Below are 24,244 nucleotides of genomic sequence, written 5' to 3' on the forward strand. Positions count from 1 at the left end.
AAGTGCACAGAAAAGGTTGTGTGAACTAAGGGACTCTGGGACTTGTAGGCCTCTGATCTAGGTGGTAAGTCGGAGGATATATTTAATTATACACAAATGTTAAGGAACTCTTCCCACTCCAATTTGCCTTGGGTGTCACACACCCCTAGAGACAGTCCTCCACATGGCCACAGGAATACATTTTCTCTTGAAATCTACCAGAGAAAACATTATTAAGAACCAACATTTTATCTATAACTACAGTATGGTATTTTATCTATTTAAGAAATGGGAGGAAGAACATTACCTCTTATGAATGCAAAACAAATTGTAAGAAATAAAGTTTTTTCTGTTAGGAGTCGTTAAAGCCCGTTAACAACTCTTCACCCATTAAGAAATGTACAGGATTTTGGGGTGGGGTGGGGGAGGTGTTAAACCATGGGACCCTGAGCAGTTGCCCCATTTGTCCTAGCCTAAAGCCACCATTGTCTTAAGCATTCCATTTTCCTACCTGTATTAATACTGGATCGAGAAGATTGACAGAACTCCGATGAATCACACCTGACAGAACACTACTCAGATTGTAAGTATTCTGAAGGGCTTCTCTAGTCTCATTGTCCAGAACTAATATGTAAACATACATGTTATTAAAAGAACTGAGAGTTCATTAATACCAGATGCAACATGTTTAGAATCACAAAGGACATTAGAAAAATCAGCAAGGACAGTATTCTACTGTCGTTCTCCATGACCAACTGTATTTTAAACACAACTTATTTGGCTCACATTTTTAGTGTTGAATACATATGTTGGAACACAAGACTACATAGTTCAGTAGACTGAAAAATAAATTATTGATTGATTGATTGATTGTTAAATTTATATACTGCCTTTCATTAAAACAACCCCAAGGCGGTTTACAGCAAAATTTAAAAACAAGATGGTAAAAAAAGACACAATTAAAATATTAAGTGAAAAATATTAAATAAATCTGATTAAAAATTTAAAACAAAAGCATAAAAGCAATACAGAGTACAAAGAGCAGCAGCAGAGAATCAAATAAATGCCTGGGCAAAAAGCCAAGATTTTACACTCTTTCTAAAAGCTGTGATGGAGACCGAAGAGTGAATAGCCACTGGGAGAGCATTCCAGTTGCTTCTGCATTTCAGCAACTATACTTTCAGGACAAGTTAATTTCGATCTTAAAACAAAAAGCTGGTTTGATCAGTCTTTTTTCTTCCCCTTTTACAGGTTGCCCCCAAAGTCTATCCTATCTGCATGAAACTGAAAGATAAAAACTGTACTAGCATTCGATCACCATGATAATTTTGTATGTGTTACTATTCCTAATATTCTTGCAAGACACAAAAGTGTTGTTTTCACATTCTGCACAAAAACCCTTTAATAAAGCTTTCCTGTAGTTTTTACAAAATGTTTTCCCCATCCGCAAAAATGTAGATAATGCTCTTCTACAATGTATTTCAGTGTGTCAACTGAAAAAAATATAGAATACTAGCTGATCCAGCGTAGAGCATCTGTGCCCCTAGTTCTCCCTGTCTCTCCTCCCCATCTTCATCCCCCCCCTGCTGCAGCCCCAGTCCGTTCTCCCCCTCCCAGTCTGCTTTCCCTTGCCAGTCGGCCTGGCTTGCGCTTTCTAGTTCTCCCCACCGGCTGCCTTCTCCCACCCGCTGGCCACCTTCTCCAGGCCCCGCCTTCTTTTGCCTGCCAGTGCCGCTGTTTGCCCGCCGCCACCATTATCTCCATGGCCCTCTGGCAGGATGGCTGCTGCTGCTGCTGCCGCCACCTCCCCCCCCCCCCACCTTTCTTCCCTATCCAGCAGCTCTCCGAACTCTCGTGAGCACTGCCACACATGGAATTAGCCACAGGTATGCCTTAGCAAAATATATATAAAGATATTTTAAAAATCATACCCAATGATGTTATACACTATTCTCCCACAGCTACAAAGCAGGTTGGATATTCAAATCAAATAACTTCAGGGCTTACCTAACTGAGAGAGCAAGCCTACCACATTCTGGGTTAACAAAGGGCTTGTATTTGGGTCTTCAATGAGTTCTACCAAACAGCTCAGACATTCACTTGGTAAAATCTGGTTTGATGCAAACAATCTTGTCAGTTTCAGTCCTGAGATAACCTGGCAAAAGGAAAATATATTTAATAGATAGATACTACTTGAAGCTTACCACCACCTTAAGTGGCGCAGCAAGGAAGTGCTTGACTAACAAGCAGAAGGTTGCCGGTTCGAATCCCGATTGCTATTATATCAGGCAGAAGTGATATAGGAAGATTCTGAAAGGCATCATCTCATACTGCATGGGAGGAGGCAATGGTAAACCCCTCCTGTATTCTACCAAAGAAAACCACAGGGCTCTGTGGCTGAGAGTCGAAAGCAACTTGATGGCACACTTTTGTCCAGAGAAAGTCTCAACTGTTCACTTCAGTGGAAGGGTCAGGCCTAAAGACACATACTGTTGCCTATGCTCACAAGAGCTTTTGTGTACAAGACACAAATTTTGACATAGAACTCTGGACTCAAGTTAGAGTGCCAAATCCATATATATTGCAACCAAATCTAAACCTGCAGCAAGCCTATGACAAGGAACCTAAAATGCTGTGGAAATGGATACTGGCTAGCACATTGTGCAAAGTTGCACACATGGTAAAATGTAAAGTTGTGCCTGTAAATTGCAGCTGTACAAGCATAAAAATTGTGCAACCAGAGTTGTAAGACAGTGAAACCATTATATAAAATGGCCTCACTTTTGTGCAACTCTGATTGCATAATTTTTACTCTTGTGTAACTGCACAGACATTACATTCCACCAAGTGCATAATGTTGCCCAGTATGTCAGCCACTGACATATTTTGCAGTCTCTAAAAATGAGAACTAAAGTGCACCAAATGAAGAGTAGGGGACTGGCACAAAATACAGATCCTAAGCTCTATGCTTGCATGAACTTGTCCCTTCTTTTAGGGAGTTCACAGAAGTTGAGTGAAACTAAATCTATTTTAGGCTTCGGGAACAAAAATCTGTGGGATGCTACACAAATCCTGCTAACATGTATGAGGCTTTATTCTTGTGTGGTTTGGAAAATATCATGCAAGATTTCCTATTCATATAAACAATAGCACATAAAGAACCATTCGCATATAAAGTGACCAAGAACCAACTCAAGATTGACGACAATTGTTCTTTGATAAATGAAGTCAGCTATTTGTTATGCTATGTATATATAACATCTAGAAACATGTCAGTTCCATTAGCTATGTAGATTATACCTAAAGTCATGGCTCCCAGATAAAGATGCAGACCTTCATAAGTGACAAAAATAAAATAAAATATGCAGGAAAACAGTTAAATGGTCTTTGTCTATGTCTTCACTAAACTTCCTGCCACCTCCACCCCATTCATGTTGGAGAGCAAATTTTCTGCCATCCTATCTGCTAATCTGTTTTTAACAATAGGGAGGCCCGAGGGCTAATTTAAAGCCCAATCCAGCCAAAGTTTTGCAAATCCTGTTGGTTACAGTAAGAGCGTTAAGTATGTTCTTAACTTTCTCCCACTAAACCCCTTACCTTAACAGTTCTTAATTCTGCCTGGATCACACCCCTATTTTATGCAAATCTTTTGCTTTTCTAGGGCTGCTTTGTTTGGGTCATAAAGATGAATTCTGGGCAAATGCCACCTTACTCCTCTCTTTCTTTGATTTTATTATTATTATTATTTTACATTTACATCCCGCTCTACCTCCAAGGAGCCCAGAGCAGTGTACTACATACTTGAGTTTCTCTTTCACAACAACCCTGTGAAGTAGGTTAGGCTGAGAGAGAAGTGACTGGCCCAGAGTCACCCAGCTAGTTTCATGGCTGAATGGTGATTTGAACTAAGGTCTCCCCGGTCCTAGTCCAGCACTCTAGCCACTACACCACACTGGCTCCTCGCTTGTTTTCCTTAAGTTACATTCCCTTTCTGCAATTAGATACAAATTATTTCCTTGTTTCACAGGAGCACTGAGGCAATGTTTGCCTTCAAATGGATAAACACATAAGAAACAGTCACCTATCATGTATGCATTTTTTAATTTGAATTATATTTTACTGAATAAGCATAACACAAAACAATTGTTTGTAATAGGACAAGCATTGTGCATAACAAATATTTTCTAAAAATCACCTAAGCTCTAATTTCTACTAAATTGCAAAACAACCTCATTTAACCATCTTTCCAGACACTAATATGATCAAAAGGTGGAGAATAGGCAAAATTTTCCTGATTTGTAAACAAAATGAAATCAGACCGTGTGGTTAAAAAAAAAAAAGCATTGGGATTGCCCTGACCCAAAGACAAATAAAATGGGTCAGATTTTTCGATACAGCTATGCACTATATTATATAGCTATATTAAAAACTAGCAAATTGCCAGGGCCAGATTGCATCCATCCAAGAGTCCTTAAAGTGCGAAATTGCCAACCTCTTGCAAAAATATGTAACTTATCCCTACAATCAGGCTCTGTACTGGAGAAATGGAAAGTAGCCAATGCAACATCGATTTTCAAAAAGGGATCCAGGGGAAATCCAGTAAATCATAAGATGGTTAGCTTAACCTCCGTTCCTGGCAAACTGATAGAAAGCATTCTCAAGTATAAGAGTTGTTAAGCACAAGCTGGTTGAGTGGGTAGTGGCCTCTCAGCTCCAGGCAATTTTGGATGATGTAGAATATCTAGACCCATTTCAAACTGGCTTGTGTGTGGGCTCTGGGGTTGAGACTGCCTTGATCAGCCTGAATGATTATCTCCAACTGGCTATCGACAGAAGGCATACGACTCTGCTGATCCTTTTGGATCTCTCTGTCGCTTTCGATACAATCAACCATGGAATCCTTCTGGACCGTCTGAGGGTGGTGGGATTGGGTGGCATTGTTTTACAGTGGTTCCGCTCCAAGACAGTGGTTCCGCTCCAGATTCCAAATGGTGTCACTTGGAGACTACTGTTCCGCTAAGCGAGAAGTGACGTGTGGAGTTCCATAAGGCTCCAAACTGTCTCCAATGCTCATCTACATAAACCACTGGGAGAGATCATCAGGTTTGGTGCTCGGTGTTATCAATATGCTGATGACACCCAGATCTACTTCTCCATGCCGACCTCATCAGAAATGGCATATCTTCCCTAAATGCCTGCCTAGAGGCAGTAATGGCCTGGATGAGGGATAACAAACTGAAGTTGAACCCAAATAAGACTGACTGTTGTGGGACAGGACCCAAGAGGTTTATATTTGCCTGTTCAGGATGAGGTTTCACTCCTCCTGAAAGATCAGGTGTGTAACTTGGGAGTGCTCCTGGACCCAAAGCTATCCCAGGTTTCTCAGGTTGAGGCGGTGGCCAGGAGCACTTTTTATCAGCTTTGGCTGCTTCGTCCATTTCTAGAGGCAAATGGCCTTAAAACAGTGGTACATATGATGGTAACCTGTAATGCGCTCTACATGGGGCTGACTTTGTACGTATTCTGGAAACTACAACTGGTACACAATGCGGCAGTCAGACTGGTCTCTGGGACACAAAGGGACAACATGACACCAGTTTTGAAAGAACTGCACTGGCTACCAATATGTTTCTGGGTGAAATACGAAGTGCTGGTTATTACCAACTGCTATTTAAGCTACTAGTGGGCCCGGGCACAGAGCATCTGTGCCTCTAGTGCGGCCGGGCCCGCCGCCTTACTTCCACGGACAGGCCCGAGGGTGCCCCCGCCGCGCCCGGGCCCGAGGGTGCCCCCGCCGCGCCCGGGCCCGAGGGTGCCCCCGCCGCGCCCGGGCCCGAGGGTGCCCCCGCCGCGCCCGGGCCCGAGGGTGCCCCCGCCGCGCCCGGGCCCGAGGGTGCCCCCGCCGCGCCCGGGCCCGAGGGTGCCCCCGCCGCGCCCGGGCCCGAGGGTGCCCCCGCCGCGCCCGGGCCCGAGGGTGCCCCCGCCGCGCCCGGGCCCGAGGGTGCCCCCGCCGCGCCCGGGCCCGAGGGTGCCCCCGCCGCGCCCGGGCCCGAGAGTGCTGCTGCCGCGCCCGGGCCCATCGCCGCAGCCGGGCCCAAGAGTGCCGCCGGGCCCGGCCAGGCCCGCCACCTCGCCTCTGCGGCCGGGCCCAGCCAGGCCCGCCGCCTCGACTCCGCGGCTGGGCCCGCCTGGCTCCCCGGCCATGGCCGCCGCCGTTCTCCTGGGTGCGCCAGGACCAATCAGGCGCCCCCACAGCCCAGCCAATCAGCTGGGCTGCCGGGACACATTTCTCCTGGGCACACCCAGGAGAAATATATATATAGATAGGCTATTTAAGAGAGCAACCCCTTTGTCATAAACACTGCCGACTGTTAAGATCCTGTGGAGAGGTCTGGCTACAGATGCCACCAGCTCATTTTGTGACGATCCAAGACCGGGCTTTCTCTGTGGCTGCTCCAGGGCTTTGGAATTGCTCCCTATTGAAATAAGAGCATCTCCTTCTCTGTTCGTTTTCTGGAAGATCCTCAAGACTCTCCTGTTTATAAAAGCTTTTAATTAGAATTAATTTCAATAATTTAAAAACATTTTAAATATCTAATTTATTGTATTGTTTATATTATGAATTTAAATTAATAGCCAGCGTGGCGTAGAGGTCAGAGTGCTGGACAAGGAACAGGGAGACCCGAGTTCAAATCCCCATTCAGCCATGATACTTGCTGGGTGACTCTGGGCCAGTCACTTCTCTCTCAGCCTAACCTACTTCACAGGGTTGTTGTGAAAGAGAAACTAAAGAATGTAGTACACCACTCTGGGATCCTTGGAGGAAGAGCGGGATATAAAATGTAAAATAAAATAAAATAAAAAATTTGTAACTTTTAAATATTTTAGATTTTTTTTACACCGCCTAGAAATGTACATATCAGGCGGTATAAAAATGTGATTGACAAATAAACAAATATCCTTGCTAACTTGGCAAAGAAGCACCTTTTAATGTGGTGATTCTCTTTATTTAGCAGGGAAAGAATATTTATTTATTATTTATTATTAAAACTTTTATACCGCCCTTCCATAAGGCTCAGGGGGGTTTACATAAAAACACCATTAAAATCAATTAATAATTAAAACAAAAATTATAAAGCATAAGAATAATTAACAATTAAAAACATCATAAAACAACAATTAAATAATCAGAAGAATTTAAAAAACAAGTTTTAAAAAGCTGAGAAAGCCTGGTTGAAGATATATGTTTTCAGGTGTTTTTTGAAAAATGCCAGAGATGGTGAGGATCATATCTCAGCAGGGAGCGCATTCCACAATCTTGGGGCAGCAGCCGAGAAGGCCCATCTCTGCGTAGCCACCAAACGAGTTGGCGGCAACTGGAGACGGACCTCCTCAAGTGACCTCAATGGGTGGTAGGGCTCATAGCGGAGAAGACACTCTCTTAAATACCCTATCTGGCCCTAATAACTGGCCCTATCCACCCCCAGCACAGTATCTCCAGTGACTGTTCCTGGTATCTATCTTATGTTTCTCTTTAGATCGTGAGCCCTTTGGGGACAGGGTTCCATCTTATTTATTTGTTATTTCTCTGTGTAAACCGCTCTCAGCCATTTTTGGAAGGGCACTATAAAAATCGAATAAATAAATAAATGAACAGGCCCTGCTGAGAGAGAACCAGAATGGCTTCAGCAAAGGTAAATCTTGCCTCATTAGCCTTCTGGAGTTCTTTGAGAGGCTCAACAAGTGTGTGGATCAAGGTGATCCGGTTTACACCGTATACCTGGACTTCCAAAAAGCTTTTGACAAAGTTCCTCATCAAAGACTCTTGAGGAAACTTAGCAGTCATGGGATAAGGGGGCAAGTACATGTATAGATTGGTAACAGGCTGAAGGACAGGATAACAGGTTGAAGGACAGGACAGGAGGGTAGGGATAAATGGAGAGTTTTCACAATGGAGGGAAGTAAGAAGTGGGGTCCCCCAGGGGTCTGTACTGGGACCAGTGCTTTTTAATTTATTCATAAATCATCTAGAAGTTAGGGTAAGCAGTGAGGTGGCCAAATTTACAGATAACATCCAACAGTTAGGGTAGCGAAATCCAAAACAGATTGTGAGGAGCTCCAAAAGGATCTCTCCAAACTAGGTGAGTAGACAAAAAAAAAATGGCAAAAGCAGTTCAAGGTTGGCCAGTGTTGATGCATATTGGGGCAAAAACACCCAACTTCACATATACAGAGATGGGGTCTGAGCTGTCGGTGACTGGCCAGTAGAGGGCTCTTGGGATCATGATGGACAGCTTGTTGAAAGTATCGACTCAATGTTTGGCAGCTGTGAAAAAGGCCAATTCCATGCTAGAGATCATTAGGAAGGGGATTACAAATAAAACTGCTAATAATATAATGCCCTTGTACAAAACTATGGTGTGGCCACACTTGGAGTACTACATACAATTCTGATCACCACACCTAAAGAAGGACATTGTACAACTGGAAACGGTGCAGAAGAGGGCAACCAAAATGACATGGGGCCTAGAACACCAAACTTATGAGGCAAGGCTTGTACACCTGGGGCTTGTAGTTTGGGCAGTGGGATGGGTGAGGAGAACAACTGGATTTGCGTGTGTGTGCTGGATTTGACGGCGGAACTCTCGTGAGACATTGCGAGAGTTCCTGGGCCCAGCGAGAGTTGAGGGGACAGAAAAAATGGCGGCGGTGAGGGCGGGCCGCAAGCAAAATGGCCAGAAGAGGTGGCCTCAGCTGGCTGCTGGGAGGTGGATGCAGCAGGATGGCCTCTCCTGTCCAGACCAGGCCGTCCCATGTATGGAAGGGGCAGCGGCCCGACCTGTCAGGAGGTGGCAGGACAGCCTGGCCAGGTATGAGAGGTGGCGGCGGCCTGAGCAAGAGGGAGGCGGAGGCTGCAAGATGGCCTGGCCAGGCCAGGCCGTCCCAGGTATGAGAGACAGCAGCGGCGGCGGCCTGAGCAAACGGGAGGCAGAGGTTGCAGGATGGCCTGGCCATTCAAAATATGGAAGAGGGAAACTTTTCGGCCCACCGCCGCCGCAGTAAGAAGGACCTGGCTGTGGCAGGAGGGGGAGAGAGGGTGGGGGCGGGGGTCAAGAGAGAGTGGGGCCGGGGGGGAAACAGCAGGCCCCAAAAAGAGCACAGATGCTCTGTGCGGGTCGGCTAGTAATAGGAAACTAAATTAGGAACTCCTATGCCACCCTGGAGTATTTTTGTATATAAAACACTATTACGAAATCTCAACATTTTTCTGGCATGAATAAACAAGATTAGAACCTTTTGCCATCTACTCAAGGTAGAAATAGACAGATTAATTGTCAAAGCATGTAGTAGGAACAATCTTGGAATTAAGTACATCTTTGTAGCAGCTATCCAACCCAATGACTCTTCTTTTAATAAAACTAATAACTGGAGTATAGTTCAATATTTTAAGCTGTGATATATTTTTAGATATATAAAAACCCAATTAAATAGTTTTTGAGATTTTAGGAACCCCTAAAGATTTTGCAAATTATTCTTGAGATTTAGAACAGATTCTGGAGCATAGTAGCTCTGACTTAATAAAATTTATTTTCGGACCTGCATCATTTTTTTCCAGTTCATCCTGTATAGCTGAGATGGACCTTTGAGGAGCTGACAAAATTAAAGTGATATTGTCTGCCTATAAACTAAATTATTAATAGTGAGACCTTTAATAACCCGATTACATCTAATAGCTTGGGCCAAGGATTCGATAGAAAGTATGAACAGTAATGGAGAGAGTGGGCATTCCTGTTTTGTACCCCTCATTATACTGAAGGGCTCAGAGTCCCAAGAGTTAATTCAAATTCTTGCAGAAGATTTACAATAAAGTTGTTTAATAATATTGGTAAACCCTGTATTAATACTCTACTAATTTAATCAAAAAAGGCTACTGTAGCTGGTCAGTGGCTTTAAATATATCTAAAGTAAGTATAACATATTGTGTTTTTCTTTTCTAAACTGTAATTCAGTATATGGCAAATTGGGTCCACAGCCCTTTAATATAACCTGACCGATTGGGGTTTATATATTGTGCTATAAAAGTGTTTAACCTTCTCGCCAAACAAGCCATAAACATCTGAATTTTTTTATTAAGAAAGGCAATGGATGGGCATGATTCTACTAGTTCTTTATCTTTATTGGCTTTTGGAATCAGTAATAGTCTAGAAAATCTCCATGAGTCAGGAATCAAGTGGCCTTCTAAGGTAGAGTTTAAAAGGACCACAAGTCTGAGAATCAAAATGTCGCCAAACATTTCAGGACTGTAAAACTTACTGGACTTGGAAATTTATGACTTTTCAGCCCTTTAATAACTTCTTGCAACTCCTCTGTCATGAAAGGTGAATTCTGTGAATCTCTATTACTATCATGCAAGCGAGGAATTCCTATGTTATCTAGATACTGATAAATATTTCTAATATCCGGAGTATCTGAACTATATAATTCTGAGTAGAATTTAACAAAGGAGCAACAAATCTCACTAGAATTGGTAACTCCAATGCCATTAGCATCTTTAAATAACTGTATATACATTTTCATTTTGCCTTAAAAAAAATCTATTTGCCAGAACCTTAGAGCTTCTGTTTCCGTGTTCATAAAATTTCTGATTAGTATAAGCTATTGCAGTGGCTATTTTCTGGCATTCCAAAGCCTCCAGCTCTTTTCTCTCCTGGAGAAGAAGTTTCTTATAAGTTTTACTAGAGCCAGTTTCTTTATGAGATATTTCTAAATCTCCTATCCAGGTAAAAAGTGTGTTAATTTGTTCCACATTCTTTCTTTTAAAAATAAAAAGCTCTCCAATACACTCACCTCTCAGAGTAGCTTTCACAGTGTCCCAAATAACGGTTTTAGAAGTGTCAATATTATCATTCTGTTCCAAGTATTTCAATATCACATTACGAAGTCTTTTAGATATATGTGGCTTGTCTAGTAACACTGGATTTAAATGCCAAATTGGTGAATGAAGTTGGACATTTGAAATTTGAGAGGCAGTTACAGGAGCATGGTCTGATAAGCATATGGACCCAAATTCTGCTACAATTATTGATCATAAATTATAAATTATAATGTAATCAATCCTTTAAAAGGATTTAACCTTGGGAGAATAATATGTATAATTTCTGGCTGATGGATTAGCCTCTCTCCATACATCTATAAGAGAAAATTTCCAAATAACTTTCCTAGTGAATTAAGTTTTCATACATAAGCATGTACGTATTTGATGTTTCCCAGATTTCTAAAACAGCTCCTTCCACAGCACAAACACATTGGGGTTAGAGAACATGCTAAAAGCATTCTCCAAAAGTTTAAACAGTATCTTAAGTGTTCTTGGAAGTGCCCCTCAATATATATATTGAATATATACGGGATACTGCCCAGCTGATGGGAGCTGGGCAGTATCCTGTTCGGCAAAAGCCATCCTTTAAAGTGTGCGGGTGCAAAGGATTCAGATAAAACAGAAGGGGACAGAGCAGAACCACATAAAGAGCAGATGGGAGCCTGTGTCCACTGGTCAAAGAGTCAAAAGAAAGATACCATACATCAGGTGAGAGATTCAGCGTATAGGTGCCTATATGCCAATGCCAGAAGCCTCTGAGCCAAGATGGATGAGCTGGAGTGCTTGGTTGCTAATGCAGAAATAGATATAGTGGGCATAACAGAAACATGGTGCAATTGTGAGAAGCAGTGGGACACTGTTCTTCCTGGATATAAACTCTATAGAAAGGACAGGGAGGGGTGCCTTGGAGGTGGAGTAGCACTGTATGTTAATGAAGGGATATAATCTAACAAGCTAGAAAACCTAGGTGGACTGGAGTCCTCCACAGAAACCCTGTGGGGGACAATACAAGATCGGAAAGGGAACATGCTATCACGCTCAGGATCAAAATGCTGACAGTGACTGGGAGTTGCAGCAGGAAATCAGGGAGGCGTCAAGGAGAGGCAGGGCTGTAATAATGGGTGATTTCAATTACCCACACATAGACTGGGTAAATTCAGTCAGGTCATGACAAAGAGGTCAGATTTCTAGATACGCTAAATGACTGTGCCCTAGAACAGCTGGTCTTGGAACCAATCAGAGAGAAGGCGACCTTGGACTTTATTCTGAGTGGCACCCAGGACCTGGTGCATGATGTCAGTGTCATCGACCCTTTAGGGAACAGTGACCATAGTGCCATCAAATTCAGCATACATGCGGGGAGAGAATCACCAAGGAAGTCTAACACAGACATTTTGAATTTCAGAAGAGGAAACTTCTCCAAAATGAGGAGTATGTTAAAAAGAAAGCTGAAAGGTAAAATCAGGAGAGTCACTTTGCTCCAGAGTGCATGGAGTTTACTCAAAACCACAATACTAGAAGCCCAGTTAGACTGTATACCCAAAAGGAGGAAAGGTACCACTAAGTCCAAGAGGATGCCAGCATGGCCAACAGGTACCGTCAAGGAAGACATAAAAGGGAGAAAGACTTCCTTCCAAAATTGGAAGGCCTGTCCAGACGAAGAGAACAGAAAGGAACACAAATTCTGGCAAAAGAAATGCAAGGTGACAATAAGGGAGGCAAAAAGAGAGTTTGAGGAACATTTAGCCAAAAGTATCAAGGGGAATAACAAAAATTTCTTTAAATACATCAGATGCAGGAAACCTGCCAGGGAGATGGTTGGACCATTAGACAATGAGGGAGTGAAAGGGATTATTAAGGAGGATACAGAGGTTGCAGAGATGCTAAATGAGTTTTCTGCATCTGTCTTCACGGCAGAGGATACTGAGCATATATCTGTTACTGAACCAGGCTTTTTAGGGATGGAGGCCAAAGAACTGAGTCAGATAGAAATTACAAGAGAAGATGTTCTAAACTGTCTGAAAAAACTGAAAGCAAACAAATGACCAGGGCCGGATGGCATCCATCCAAGAGTCCTCAAATAACTCAAATGTGAAATTGCCAGCCTCCTTGCTAAAATATATAACTTATTCATGAAATCGGGCTCTGTACCAGAAGACTGGAGAGTACGAAAAGTAACACCAATTTTCAAAAAGGGATCCAGGGGCGATCCAGGAAATTACAGGCCAGTTAGCCTAATGTCCGTTCCAGGCAAATTGATGGAAAGCATCCTCAAGGATAAAATTGTAAAGCACATAGAAGAACAGGCCCTGCTGAGAGTGAGCTAGTATGGCTTCCGCAAAGGTAAATCTTGCCTCACAAACCTTTTGGAGTTCTTTGAGAGACTCAACAAGTGTGTGGATCAAGGTGATCCAGTTGACACCGTATACCTGGACTTCCAAAAAGCTTTTGACAAAGTTCCTCATCAAAGACTCTTGAGGAAACTTAGCAGTCATGGGATAAGGGGACAAGTAGATGTGTGGATTGCTAACTGGTTGAAAGACAGGAAACAGAGGGTAGGTATAAATGGAAAGTTTTCACAATGGAGGGAAGTAAGAAGTGGGGTCCCCCAAGGATCTGTACTGGGACTGGTGCTTTTTAATTTATTCATAAATAGCAATAGCAATAGCAATAGCACTTACATTTATATACCGCTTTATAGCCGGAGCTCTCTAAGCTGTTTACAATGATTTAGCATATTGCCCCCAACATTCTGGGTACTCATTTTACCGACCTCGGAAGGATGGAAGGCTGAGTCAACCTTGAGCCCCTGGTCAGGATCGAACTTGTAACCTTCTGGTTACAGGGCGGCAGTTTTACTACTGCGCCACCAGGGGCTCTTTGATGATCTAGAATGATCTAGAAGCAGGGGTAAGCAGCGAGGTGGCCAGATTTGAGGATACCAAACTCTTTCAGGATTGTGAGGAGCTCCAAAAGGATCTCTCCAAACTAGGGGAGTGGGCGACAAAGTGGCAAATGCGGTTCAGTGTTGGCAAGTGTAAAGTGATGCACATTGGGACGAAAAACGCCAACTTCAAGTATACGCTGATGGGATCTGAGCTGTCGGTGACTGACCAGGAGAGGGATCTTAGGGTTGGGGTGGACAGCTCGTTGAAAGGGGATTGAAAATAAAACGGCTAATATTATAATGCCCTTATACAAAACTATGGTGCGACCACACTTGGAGTACTGTGTACAATTCTGGTTACCACATCTAAAAAAGGACATTGCAGAACTGGAAAAGGTGCAGAAGAGGGCAACCAAGATGATCAGGGGCCTAGAGCACCTTTCTTATGAGGCAAGACTACAACACCTGGGGCTTTTTAGTTTAGAAAAAAGACGACTGCGGGGAGACATGATAGAGGTCTATAAAATCATGCATGGTGTGGAGAAAGTGGAGAGAGAGAAATTCTTCTCCCTCTCCCATAACACTAGAACCAGGAGTCATCCTATGAAATTGATTGCCGGGAAATCTAGGACCAACAAACGGAAGCACTTTTTCACACAACACATAATCCATTTGTGGAATTCTCTGCCACAGGATGCAGTGACAGCCAACAACCTGGATGCCTTTAAGAGGAGTTTGGATAACTTCATGGAGGACAGATCTATCAACAGCTACTAGTTGGAGGGCTGCGGGCCACCTCCAGCCTCAAAGGCAGGATGCCTCTGAGTACCAGTTGCAGGGGAGTGACAGCAGGAGGGAGGTCATGCCCTCAACTCCTGCCTGTGGCTTCTGGCGGCATCTGGTGGGCCACTGTGCGAAACAGGATGCTGGAGTAGATGGGCTTGGGCCTGATCCAGCAGGGCTGTTCTTATGTTCTTAAACCATTCAGTTTAAACGATGGAGAATCTTTTTTAAAAAGTGGCAGATACTGGATTTTTATCCTTTCATGTTTTTGTGCAGATTTCTAATACTTGAATTTTGTAAAGACAAAATCAGAGAGGATATTCTACATGGAGTTATTCACAGTAAAATTTATTTAGAACAGTTGTAGCCCACTTTCAATTTTTTCAAGACTCATGTCTACTCCATTACTAAGAAAGTTGCCTAAGACTATGGACTTTCTCTACAAGAAACACTTTCCATAGCTTGAGCATTAATATTCATCTCTTCCCCTCCATGTTGTTCAGGGTTAGGGTTAAACAAAGGCAGATTTTGGCAAATACTGGTCACTAGCACTGTTCCCTCTAAGGCGTGAGCACATGTGCATGCTCACAGTTTTTTGTATGTCCACTCAGTTCATTTTCAATCCTGCTCAGGAAGGCCCCATTCTGAATGCAGGTGTGCATACACTGCCTTGATACTGCCACCCATAACAAAACCCATTCCACACGGAGATGAAAAAAATTAGAGGGACCACTGGTCACTAGCTTTATCTGAGATATTTCTATTCCTCATAAGAGCCCAAAGCAGATTACCAAAAATAAAAACACAAACATGTCAAAAAACACAAACAGCAATAAAATCAATTACAACAACTAAAACAATCCAAATGAAACACCAGCAGCTAACACACATTTTCTTAAACTCAGTTGATCCAAAAAGGCCTCCAAAACAAGGTTTTGATCCAGCCACTAAACATTAACAGAGAAGGTGCAAAGCAATCTAGCCTATGGAGCAAGTTCCACAGAGCTTGCCTGTTCCATATAACCACTCTCCATACCTTTCATGAAAAGGAGCACAGTACACAGGTAGGTTTATAGGGAGAAAGTGGTCCAATGCTATACATTGGCTTTAAAGGTCAAAAACAGCATCTACAACAACTGCAACTAGAAATCTAATGGGTGGGATTTGGTGACACAGTTTCAGAACGGGAATTTTATGGTCCGTGTGTCTTACCCCTGTTAACAGCCTGGTAGCTGCATTCTGGACCAACTAGCTGTCAGGCAATCTTCAAGGGCAGCCCACACAGAGCACACTGCAGCAGTCAGTACAGGCTGCTGTATACAGTATGTACAGAGAAATCTCAGCATCAGTTCTTCCACTGCAGATACACGGTAAGTAGAATTGCCTCTTTTTTGCTAGTAAGGTTGTTCAGCTATCAGGTTATACAAACCTCAGAGATACAAGTGCAGCAACTCTCCCACATCTACATTGGAATCCATACCTAAAAAGGTACTCCCTCTTTTTTGAGTTTTGCATGGCCGCCACTGCCCTGGCTTTTGTCAGGTTGTCAAGACCTTTTTATTTCTTCAGGAGTTGAAATATTTTATCAGGAGTTGAAACCTGCTGGAGTTTGTTTTGCTCTTGTCTGGTTGTGTATATTGTTTTGGGTTCAATCACAGTTGCTTCTGAGTTAATGTTTTCATCATTAAGTTTTTATTATTTTAATACTTTATTCCAAGTTCTTTTGAAGGCCCTATTATGAATGGGAAAACAGCCTGTTCAGAATATTCTAGGAATTTCCTGCTTGTCAGGCAGCTGTGGGAGGCTCAGCATAATAGAAAACATGGAGTCAGTATGGCTAATTGGGCAGTGTGTAGCACTTTGACCAGGGAGATCTGGGTTCAGATCTAGCTTACTTGTGAAGCTCACTCACTGGGTGAGTCACTCTTAGTTAAACTGACCTCTCAGTCTTTTTATTTTCTACTACTTATACACTGATCAATTTTTTAAAAGCTTTCAAAGCAATTTACACAAAAAAGAGAAGCGGTAAGGTTCCCTGTCCTCAGAGGACTCACAGTCTAAAACAGTACTGTTCAACTTCGGCCCTCCAGCTGTTCCTGGACCAGTGTCCCCTCTAAGGCATATGTGTGTGCGCACACACTCACATGTCTTTTAATGTCCACTGAATTAGTTTTAGATCCCGCTCAGGTTGACTCATAAAGCCCCATTCTGAATGCATGTGCGTGCACACTGCCTTGATACACTTTCTGGACTACAAGTCCCATAATCCCCTGCCACAACAGTCAATAGCCAGGGATTGTGGCAATTGTAAGCCAACATCTGCAGGAGGACTTGGGCAGCCCTGGTCTAAAAAGAAATACAGAAGCAGACACCAGCAACCGTCACTGGAAGAATGCTGTGCTGGGGTGGAGGCTGTATGCCACCCTGGGCTGCTCAGAAAGAAACAAGGCAGGTGACAAGTGCCACGAATAAAGAAAGCAACATTGCCAACAAACCGGACAGAAGAACTCTTTAACAAAAGGGGAACGCGGAAAGCTTTAGAACACGCGCTTTTCTTGCAAAGCCTCCCCGCCTACGACAGAGGCGACGGAGACGACCGAGGCCCTGGGAGACCCGTCGGGCGGGAGTCTCTCACCTCCAGGCTCCGCTGCAACAGCGCTGCGTTGGGCTGGGTGCGCGCAGCCCGATACTGGGAGGCGGCCAGAAGCAGCGACTTCATGCAGGCCGAGGCGTCCATGGCGCCGGCGCCGCCTCTCCTTCGCCAACCGCTCGCCTCGCTCCCTCAAAGACTCGAACTTGGCGCCCTGGCCGCCATTTTGACGCCGACACCCACTCAGAGTAGAGCGCGCCCGCGGCTCTGGCCGGAAGTCGTGGCCGGCTCGCCGGATCCCGGTGCACGCCGGGAGCCGGGCCGGCTGACAGCACAGCGAGCGCCTTCAAGGTTTGCCGAGAGCGGCCACTTTGGGGCAGCGGCTTGTGTCGTCAGGTGGCATTAACTGTGCTTGCGCGCGGCTGAGGAGACCAGGCCGCCTCTGCCGGGTGGACCGGGGTTATTTTTGTTTGTGGCCAAAGCTGACGCTCGTGCGGCGAAAATCGTCCTCGCTACGCAAAGCATCCGCCCACGTAGGAGTGTCGCGGCGGGGGGGGGGGGGGGACCATAGAGCCAACCATCCCACCCACCCGAGTCTCGTCTGTTGGATTTCTGATACAGCGGCGCGGCGGCAGAAGTGGCTCTTGCAGGCGCAGCACCTCCGCTTCGCTTTTCGGAGCCGCTTCTCTGTCTGGGGCCGCCTGTCCCTCCTTCAGGCGGGCATTTGTTGTATTAATAGAAATGTGGGGTGGTAGTTTTATGAGGCAAAACACGGGGGGGTGGGGGAGGCTGCCCCGGTGAGGGACTGCAAGGCTGCCCTTCTGTGTGGACGCTTCCCCGGGAGTCGGCGGGCACTGCCTGCGCCGCGACTTCCGAGTAAGCGAGCTCGCTGAGGAGGAGCGCGAGTCGACTGAGCTTGAGAAAGCCAACCACGGAAAGCGCCTTGCTGAAGACTAAACGTATTGTGGTGGGCACTTTCGTTCACCACTTCAAGAGTGTGAAAAGAAGGCCTAGCAAGCACCCGGAGAAGCTGCCTTTCTACAGAAAGCGATTGCTGCCCCACTTTTGGTGTTAATACGGTCTACTAATAGGGGTCTTCCCTTCCCTTTGTTTGCTGTGGTGAGGTGATAAATCACAAGGGGAAACAAACTGGCGTCAGCACTACCGTATGCCCAATCTGACATTACGCGTCGATTGCATCTTCTTAGATTTATTTGTGCTTTACACAGGAAGGCGAAACACCTATTGTGTTATATATATTGTTTCTGGGGTCACTTATCTTTTCTGCTGTGCCCAGAGAGAGAGAGAGAGAGATACAAATACCCAGCAGTTTAGGAGATTACTTCATGCCTCTGATGAAGTGGGTTCAGTTCCCTGAAGCCTTATGCCAGCCGTACTGTGGCTGTAGTCCTATGCACACTTGCCTGAGATTAATTAAAGAGAGAGTTACTTTTGAGTAAACATGCATAGAATTGTTTTATGTTTTCAGGTGTCTCAGAATTCTGTATTTCTAGTGACAGTAGACTTCTCACCCTCTTAAGTCCTATGTGTTTATTTTCAGTTTTGTTTCTTTATCAGTATTTTCTTCCAGAGTCATCATAGTATCTCTCTGTGGCACTGCTGTGTGGCCCAACAACATAAATGTGATGGTCCTGTGGAAATATCCAGAAGGTCTGCTGCGCAGCAGTTTATTTAGTTTTGTAAGTTTACAATCTGATCCCATGGATACTTGCTCTTTGAATAAAATTTGCTATGGTCAGTAGGCCTTAATTCTAGAGTATGTGTACAGAAGTCTTAATTTTCATTACTAGTGACCTGCAAACCACACACTGAAGAGGTGATCTCCATGACAATAATTTCAAATAGACTAGTGGAACCAGTAGCAGAGAGGTCAAATGCTGTAGTATGACGGAAAGCCCCAGAACCTGTTTTCAGTGTCAGATTTCTCTCCTGGATGTCGTGCATTTTTAATTGTGTCTCCTGCTGTAGAAGAATAGTCGCCCAACCTTTGCCATATGTTTTCAGTGAAAATAATACTCTAGAGTTAGGGTTCTGAAAGTAATAGGTGTTTAAGAAAGATGAACTATAAAACAATGTACCCTAAATACTTTAAAGGAGCAATGCACAGATGCCAGGGAAGATGCAAGCTCTTTCATCTTCCACAGTGGAGAAAGTGAATAACATGTTTATCTGGAACTATCATTCTGTTATACTAACACTCATTAATGAGTAGTAGTAGTATGTTTATTGAGGTCACCAGATCACTCATTAATGATCAGATCAGGTCTAATGATGAGAGACCAGATCACTCATTAATGAAATGTTTTGCTAATAATTTGGAATCCATTCTTTCCTGCCCACTGAGCTCATTCCAACCTTGATCAGTTTTTATAATTTGCACAAACCTGGGTAAGACACAGTTTTTGATAGTGTGAATGACCTCAATGAGTATTCTGAAGACTGCAGAGAGATATACAATTCTGTTATGTCTACATAATGAAAGAAGCATTGCTAAATACTGCAGAATATTTTTTTATTATTATTATTTTTACATTTATATCCCGCTCGTCCTCCAAGGAGCCCAGAGTGGTGTACTACATACTTAGGTTTCTGCTCACAACAACCCTGTGAAGTAGGTTAGGCTGAGAGAGAAGTGACTGGCCCAGAGTCACCCAGCAAGTATCATGGCTGAATGGGGATTTGAATTCAGGTCTCCCTGGTCCTAGTCCAGCACTCTAACCACTACACCACGCTGGCTCTCTCAAGACTTGCTAATAAAATTTTTGGACTTGCCAGGGCTAGCATTGGAGGCTCTTTGGCATTTAGTTGTTGTTTCTCCCTTCCTGGAGGGGAACAGAGTGAGGAGTCAGCTAGGGCTGCAGTGAGTCACACCTGGTGTGAGGGCCCACATTCCTTTGTCTCAGTTTGAAGCCTACTCTCTATTTAAGAGGTGAATGCCCCAGATCTTCACAAACAGAGCTTAGCAAACAGGGTAGTGGAGTTTAGTGGGGGAGTCTGAAACAAGTCCCCTTGATCATAAGGAGTCCAGTGGGAAGAAAAAGTAAGTACTACTCCCTCCTTCATATTTTTGAGGAAGGAAATTTGAACAGTTAAATAGCTGAACATAGGAAACTGCCATATACTGAGTCAGACCATTGGTCTATCTAGCTCAGTATTGTCTTCACAGACTGGCAGCGGCTTCTCCAAGGTTGCAGGCAGGAATCAGTCTCAGCCCTATCTTGGAGAAGCCACGGAGGGAACTTGAAACCACCTGCTCAAGAAGGATGAAGAGCACCTTCATCCCCTGAGGGGAATATCTTGCAGTGCTCACACATCAAGTCTCCCATTCATATGCAACCAGGGCAGACCCTGCTTAGCTATGGGAACAAGTCATGCTTGCTACCACAAGACCAGTTCTCTCCTACAGCTAAGACCTGTGTGTGCTCGGTGCAAGGAGCTCCTGACTTTCAGGGAACAAGTTTGTTCCCTCGAGACCAATGTGGCGGATCTACAGAAGCTCAGAGAGACGGAGAGGCATGCGAACGAGACCTTCAGGGATGTGCTAGAGGCATCCCACTCCATGGCTGATAGTTCCTCTGCTGTCAGGGAGAATGAAGGACTCGGGGAAGGAGGACATCGCTCTGAGGAAGCGGGAAATGCTCCTTTAGAAGGGACCCCTTCCGAGTAAGATGAGCCCATATCCTCTCGCACAGGTTTTACTCCTCCAGGGGGTGGGGACCTCGTAGTGGGCAATTCAATCATTAGAGGTATAGAGAGATGAGTTTGTGACCTGCATGTTGACCGCATGGTGATTTGCCTGCCTGGTGCGGAGGATGCAGATATCACACAACATCTAGACAGGCTGTTAGGCAGCACTGGAGAGGAGACAGCTGTCGTGAATGTCGGCACCAACAATGTTGGGAAATGTAGTCAGAGGTCCTGGAAGCCAAATTTAGACTGATAGTATATTGAAGTCCAGAACCCCCAAGGTAGCATTCTCAGAAATGCTACCTGTTCTGGTCTTGTGGTAGCAAGCATGACTTGTCCCCATAGCTAAGCAGGGTCTGCCCTGGTTGTATCTGAATGGGAGACTTGATGTGTGAGCACTGCAAGATATTCCCCTCAGGGGATGAAGGCGCTCTGGGAAGAGCAGAAGGTTTCAAGTTCCCTCCGTGGCTTCTCCAAGATAGGGCTGAGACTGATTCCTGCCTGCAACCTTGGAGAAGCCACTGCCAGTCTGTGAAGACAATACTGAGCTAGGCAGACCAGTGGTCTGACTCAGTATATGGTGGTTTCCTATGTTCCTATGTGCAGGTTTAGCGAGACAGGCAGAGCTGAGGGGTCTCAGCTGGGAGGAGGAGTTTAGATTTGTTAGGCACCATGAGTCGACGCCGACTCAATGGCACACGTTACCTTTAAGGATACATTTTGGGGCAAGCAGAGCCTGTACAAAAGGGACAGGCTGCACTTGAAACAAGCTGGAACCATACTGCTGGCACTTAAAATCAAAAGTTGCAGAGCAGCTTTTAAAATGACACTTGGGGAACAGCCCACAGGAGCTGGGCAGTATCCAATTCGGCAAATGCCATCCCTTAAGGTGAAAGGGTGTAAAAGATTCAGATAAAAAAGAAGGGAGTAGGGACAGAGCATAACCACATAAAGAGCAGACAGAAGGCTGTGCCAGCTGGTCAAAGAGATCGTAGAGTCGAAAGAAAGATAGCATGAATCAGTTAAGAAATTCAGTGTATATTTTATTTATTTATTTATTTATTTTTACATTTCTATACCGCCTTTCGTTAAAAGAAAACCCCAAGGCGGTTTTCAAAAATTAAAACATACAATAAAAAGCAGTAAAAACATCAAGCTAAAAACAAGCATAAAAACAAGACAACAGATAAAAACACACAAAAGCAGCAGTAAAAAACGATTATGTAAAAGCCTGGGTAAAAAGCCAAGTCTTTAAAAGCTTTCTAAAAGCTGTGATGGAGTCTGAGGAATGAATGGCCACTGGGAGAGCATTCCAGAGTCTAGGAGCAGCAACAGGGAAGGCCCTGTCCCGAGTGCACGACAGCTGGGCCTCCCTCATTGTTGGCACCTGGAGCAGGGCCCCCTCAGATGTCCTCGTCAAGCGGGCAGCAACCCTTGGGAGCAGGCGGTCCCTCAAATACCCCGGGCCCAAACCATTTAGGGCTTTAAAGGTCAAAACCAGCACCTTGAATTGGACCCTGAAACAAACTGGCAGCCAATGCAGCTCTTTCAAAATGGGGGTGATATGTTCCCAACGGGCAGCTCCGGATAAAACCCTCGCTGCCGGCATACATGCCTATATGCTAGTGCCAGAAGCCTCCGAGCCAAGATGAGTGAGCTGGAGTGTTTGGTTGCTAACAAAGAGATATAGTGGGCATAACAGAAACATGGTGGAACAGTGAGAACCAGTGGGACACACTTATCCATGCATAAAAACTCTATAGAAAGGACAGGGAGGAGGTGCCTTGGAGGTGGAGTAGCACTGTATGTTAAAGAAGGCATAGAATCTAACAAGGTAGAAAACCTAGGAGTACCGGAGTCCTCCACGGAAACCCTGTGGGTGACAATACAAGGCCTGGAAGGAAATGTGCTGCTTGGGATGTGCTGTCACCCTCTGGATCAAAACGCTGACAGTGACTGGGAGCTGCAGAAGAAAATCAGGGAGGTGTCAATGAGATGTGGGGCAGTAATAATGGGTGACTTCAATTACCCACACATAAAGGTAACCTGTCAAGTTGATTTCAACTCCCGGTGCCCACAGAGCCCTGTGGTTTTCTTTTGGTAGAATATAGGAGGTGTTTACCATTGCCGCCTCCCGCGCAGTATGAGATGATGCCTCTCAGCATCTTCCTATATTGCTGCTGCCCAATATAGTAGGAGCAGGGATTAGAACGGGCAACCTTCTACTTGTTAGTCAAGCATTTCCAGACTGGGTAAATTCAATGTCAGGTAATGACAAAGAGGTCAGATTTCTAGATACACTGAATAACTGTGCTCTAGAACAATTGGTCATGGAACCAACCAGAGAGAACGCGACCTTGGACTTAATCATGAATGGCACCCAGAACCTGGTGTGTGATGTCAATGTCATGGGAATTATGACACTGACATGTCATATGACATGCACTATGATCACTTTAGGGAACAGTCAGTGGCCACAGTGTGATCAAATTCAGCATACATGTACGGAGAGGATCACTAAAGAAGTCTAACACAGAAACTGAATTTCAGAAGAGGAAAGCTCTCCAAAATGAGTAGGGTGAAAAGAAAACTGAAAGGGACAATCAGGAGAGTCACTTTCCTCCTGAATGCATGGAGTTTACTCCATAAACACAATACTGAAAGCCCAGTTAGAATGCATACCAAAATGGAGGAAATGTACCACTAAGTCCAGGAGGCCTGCCCAAATGAAGAGAACAGAAAGGAATACAAACTCTAGCAAAAGAAATGCAAGGTGACAATAAGGGAAGCAAAAAGAGAGTTTGAGGAACATTTAGCTAAACTCATCAAGGGGAATAAAAAAAACTTCTTTAAATACATCAGAAGCAGAAAACCTGCCAGGGAGGCGGTTGGACCATTAGACAATAAGGGGGTGAAAGGGATTATTAAGGAGGATATGGAGGTTGCAGAGAAGCTAAACGAGTTCTTTGCATCTTTCTTCACAGCAGAGGATACTGAACATACATGTTCCTGAACCAGGCTCTTTGGAGACGGAGGCTAAAGAGCTGAGTCAGATAGAAGTGACAAGAGATGGTGTTCTAAACTCTTGAAAATTTTAAAAAACTAACAAATTGCCAGGGCCAAACAGCATCCATCCAAGAGTTCTTAAAGAATGCAAATGTGAAATTGTCAATTTCCTTGTAACTTATCCCTACAATCAGGCTCTGTACTGGAGGACTAGAAAGTAGCAAATGTTACACCCATTTTCAAAAAGGTATCCAGGGGCGATACAGAAATCACAGGACGGTTAGGTTGACATCTGTTCCAGGCAAATTGATGGAAAGCATTCTCAAGGATAAAATTGTTGAATACATAGAACAACAGGCCCTTCTGAGAGAGAGCCAGCATGGCTTCTGCAAAGGCAAATCTTGCCTCACAAACC

General features: G+C 44.4%; 1 protein-coding gene across 1 annotated transcript in view; it reads right to left on the reverse strand.

Moving 5' to 3' along the window:
• CIP2A (cellular inhibitor of PP2A) overlaps nt 1-17,404 on the reverse strand; it is a 62,341-nt gene extending 44,937 nt beyond the window's left edge. The window contains exons 1-3 of the mRNA XM_053304971.1: nt 17,161-17,404; nt 1,987-2,134; nt 491-603 (exon numbers count right to left, since the gene is read on the reverse strand). Of these exons, the coding sequence (XP_053160946.1) occupies nt 491-603; nt 1,987-2,134; nt 17,161-17,262 (363 nt within the window). The 5' untranslated portion in view covers nt 17,263-17,404. The remainder of the gene's footprint in view (nt 1-490; nt 604-1,986; nt 2,135-17,160) is intronic.
• Nucleotides 17,405-24,244: the final 6,840 nt, after the last annotated feature.

This window comes from Hemicordylus capensis, chromosome 3 (genome assembly GCF_027244095.1).
Source record: "Hemicordylus capensis ecotype Gifberg chromosome 3, rHemCap1.1.pri, whole genome shotgun sequence".
NCBI lineage: Eukaryota > Metazoa > Chordata > Lepidosauria > Squamata > Cordylidae > Hemicordylus > Hemicordylus capensis.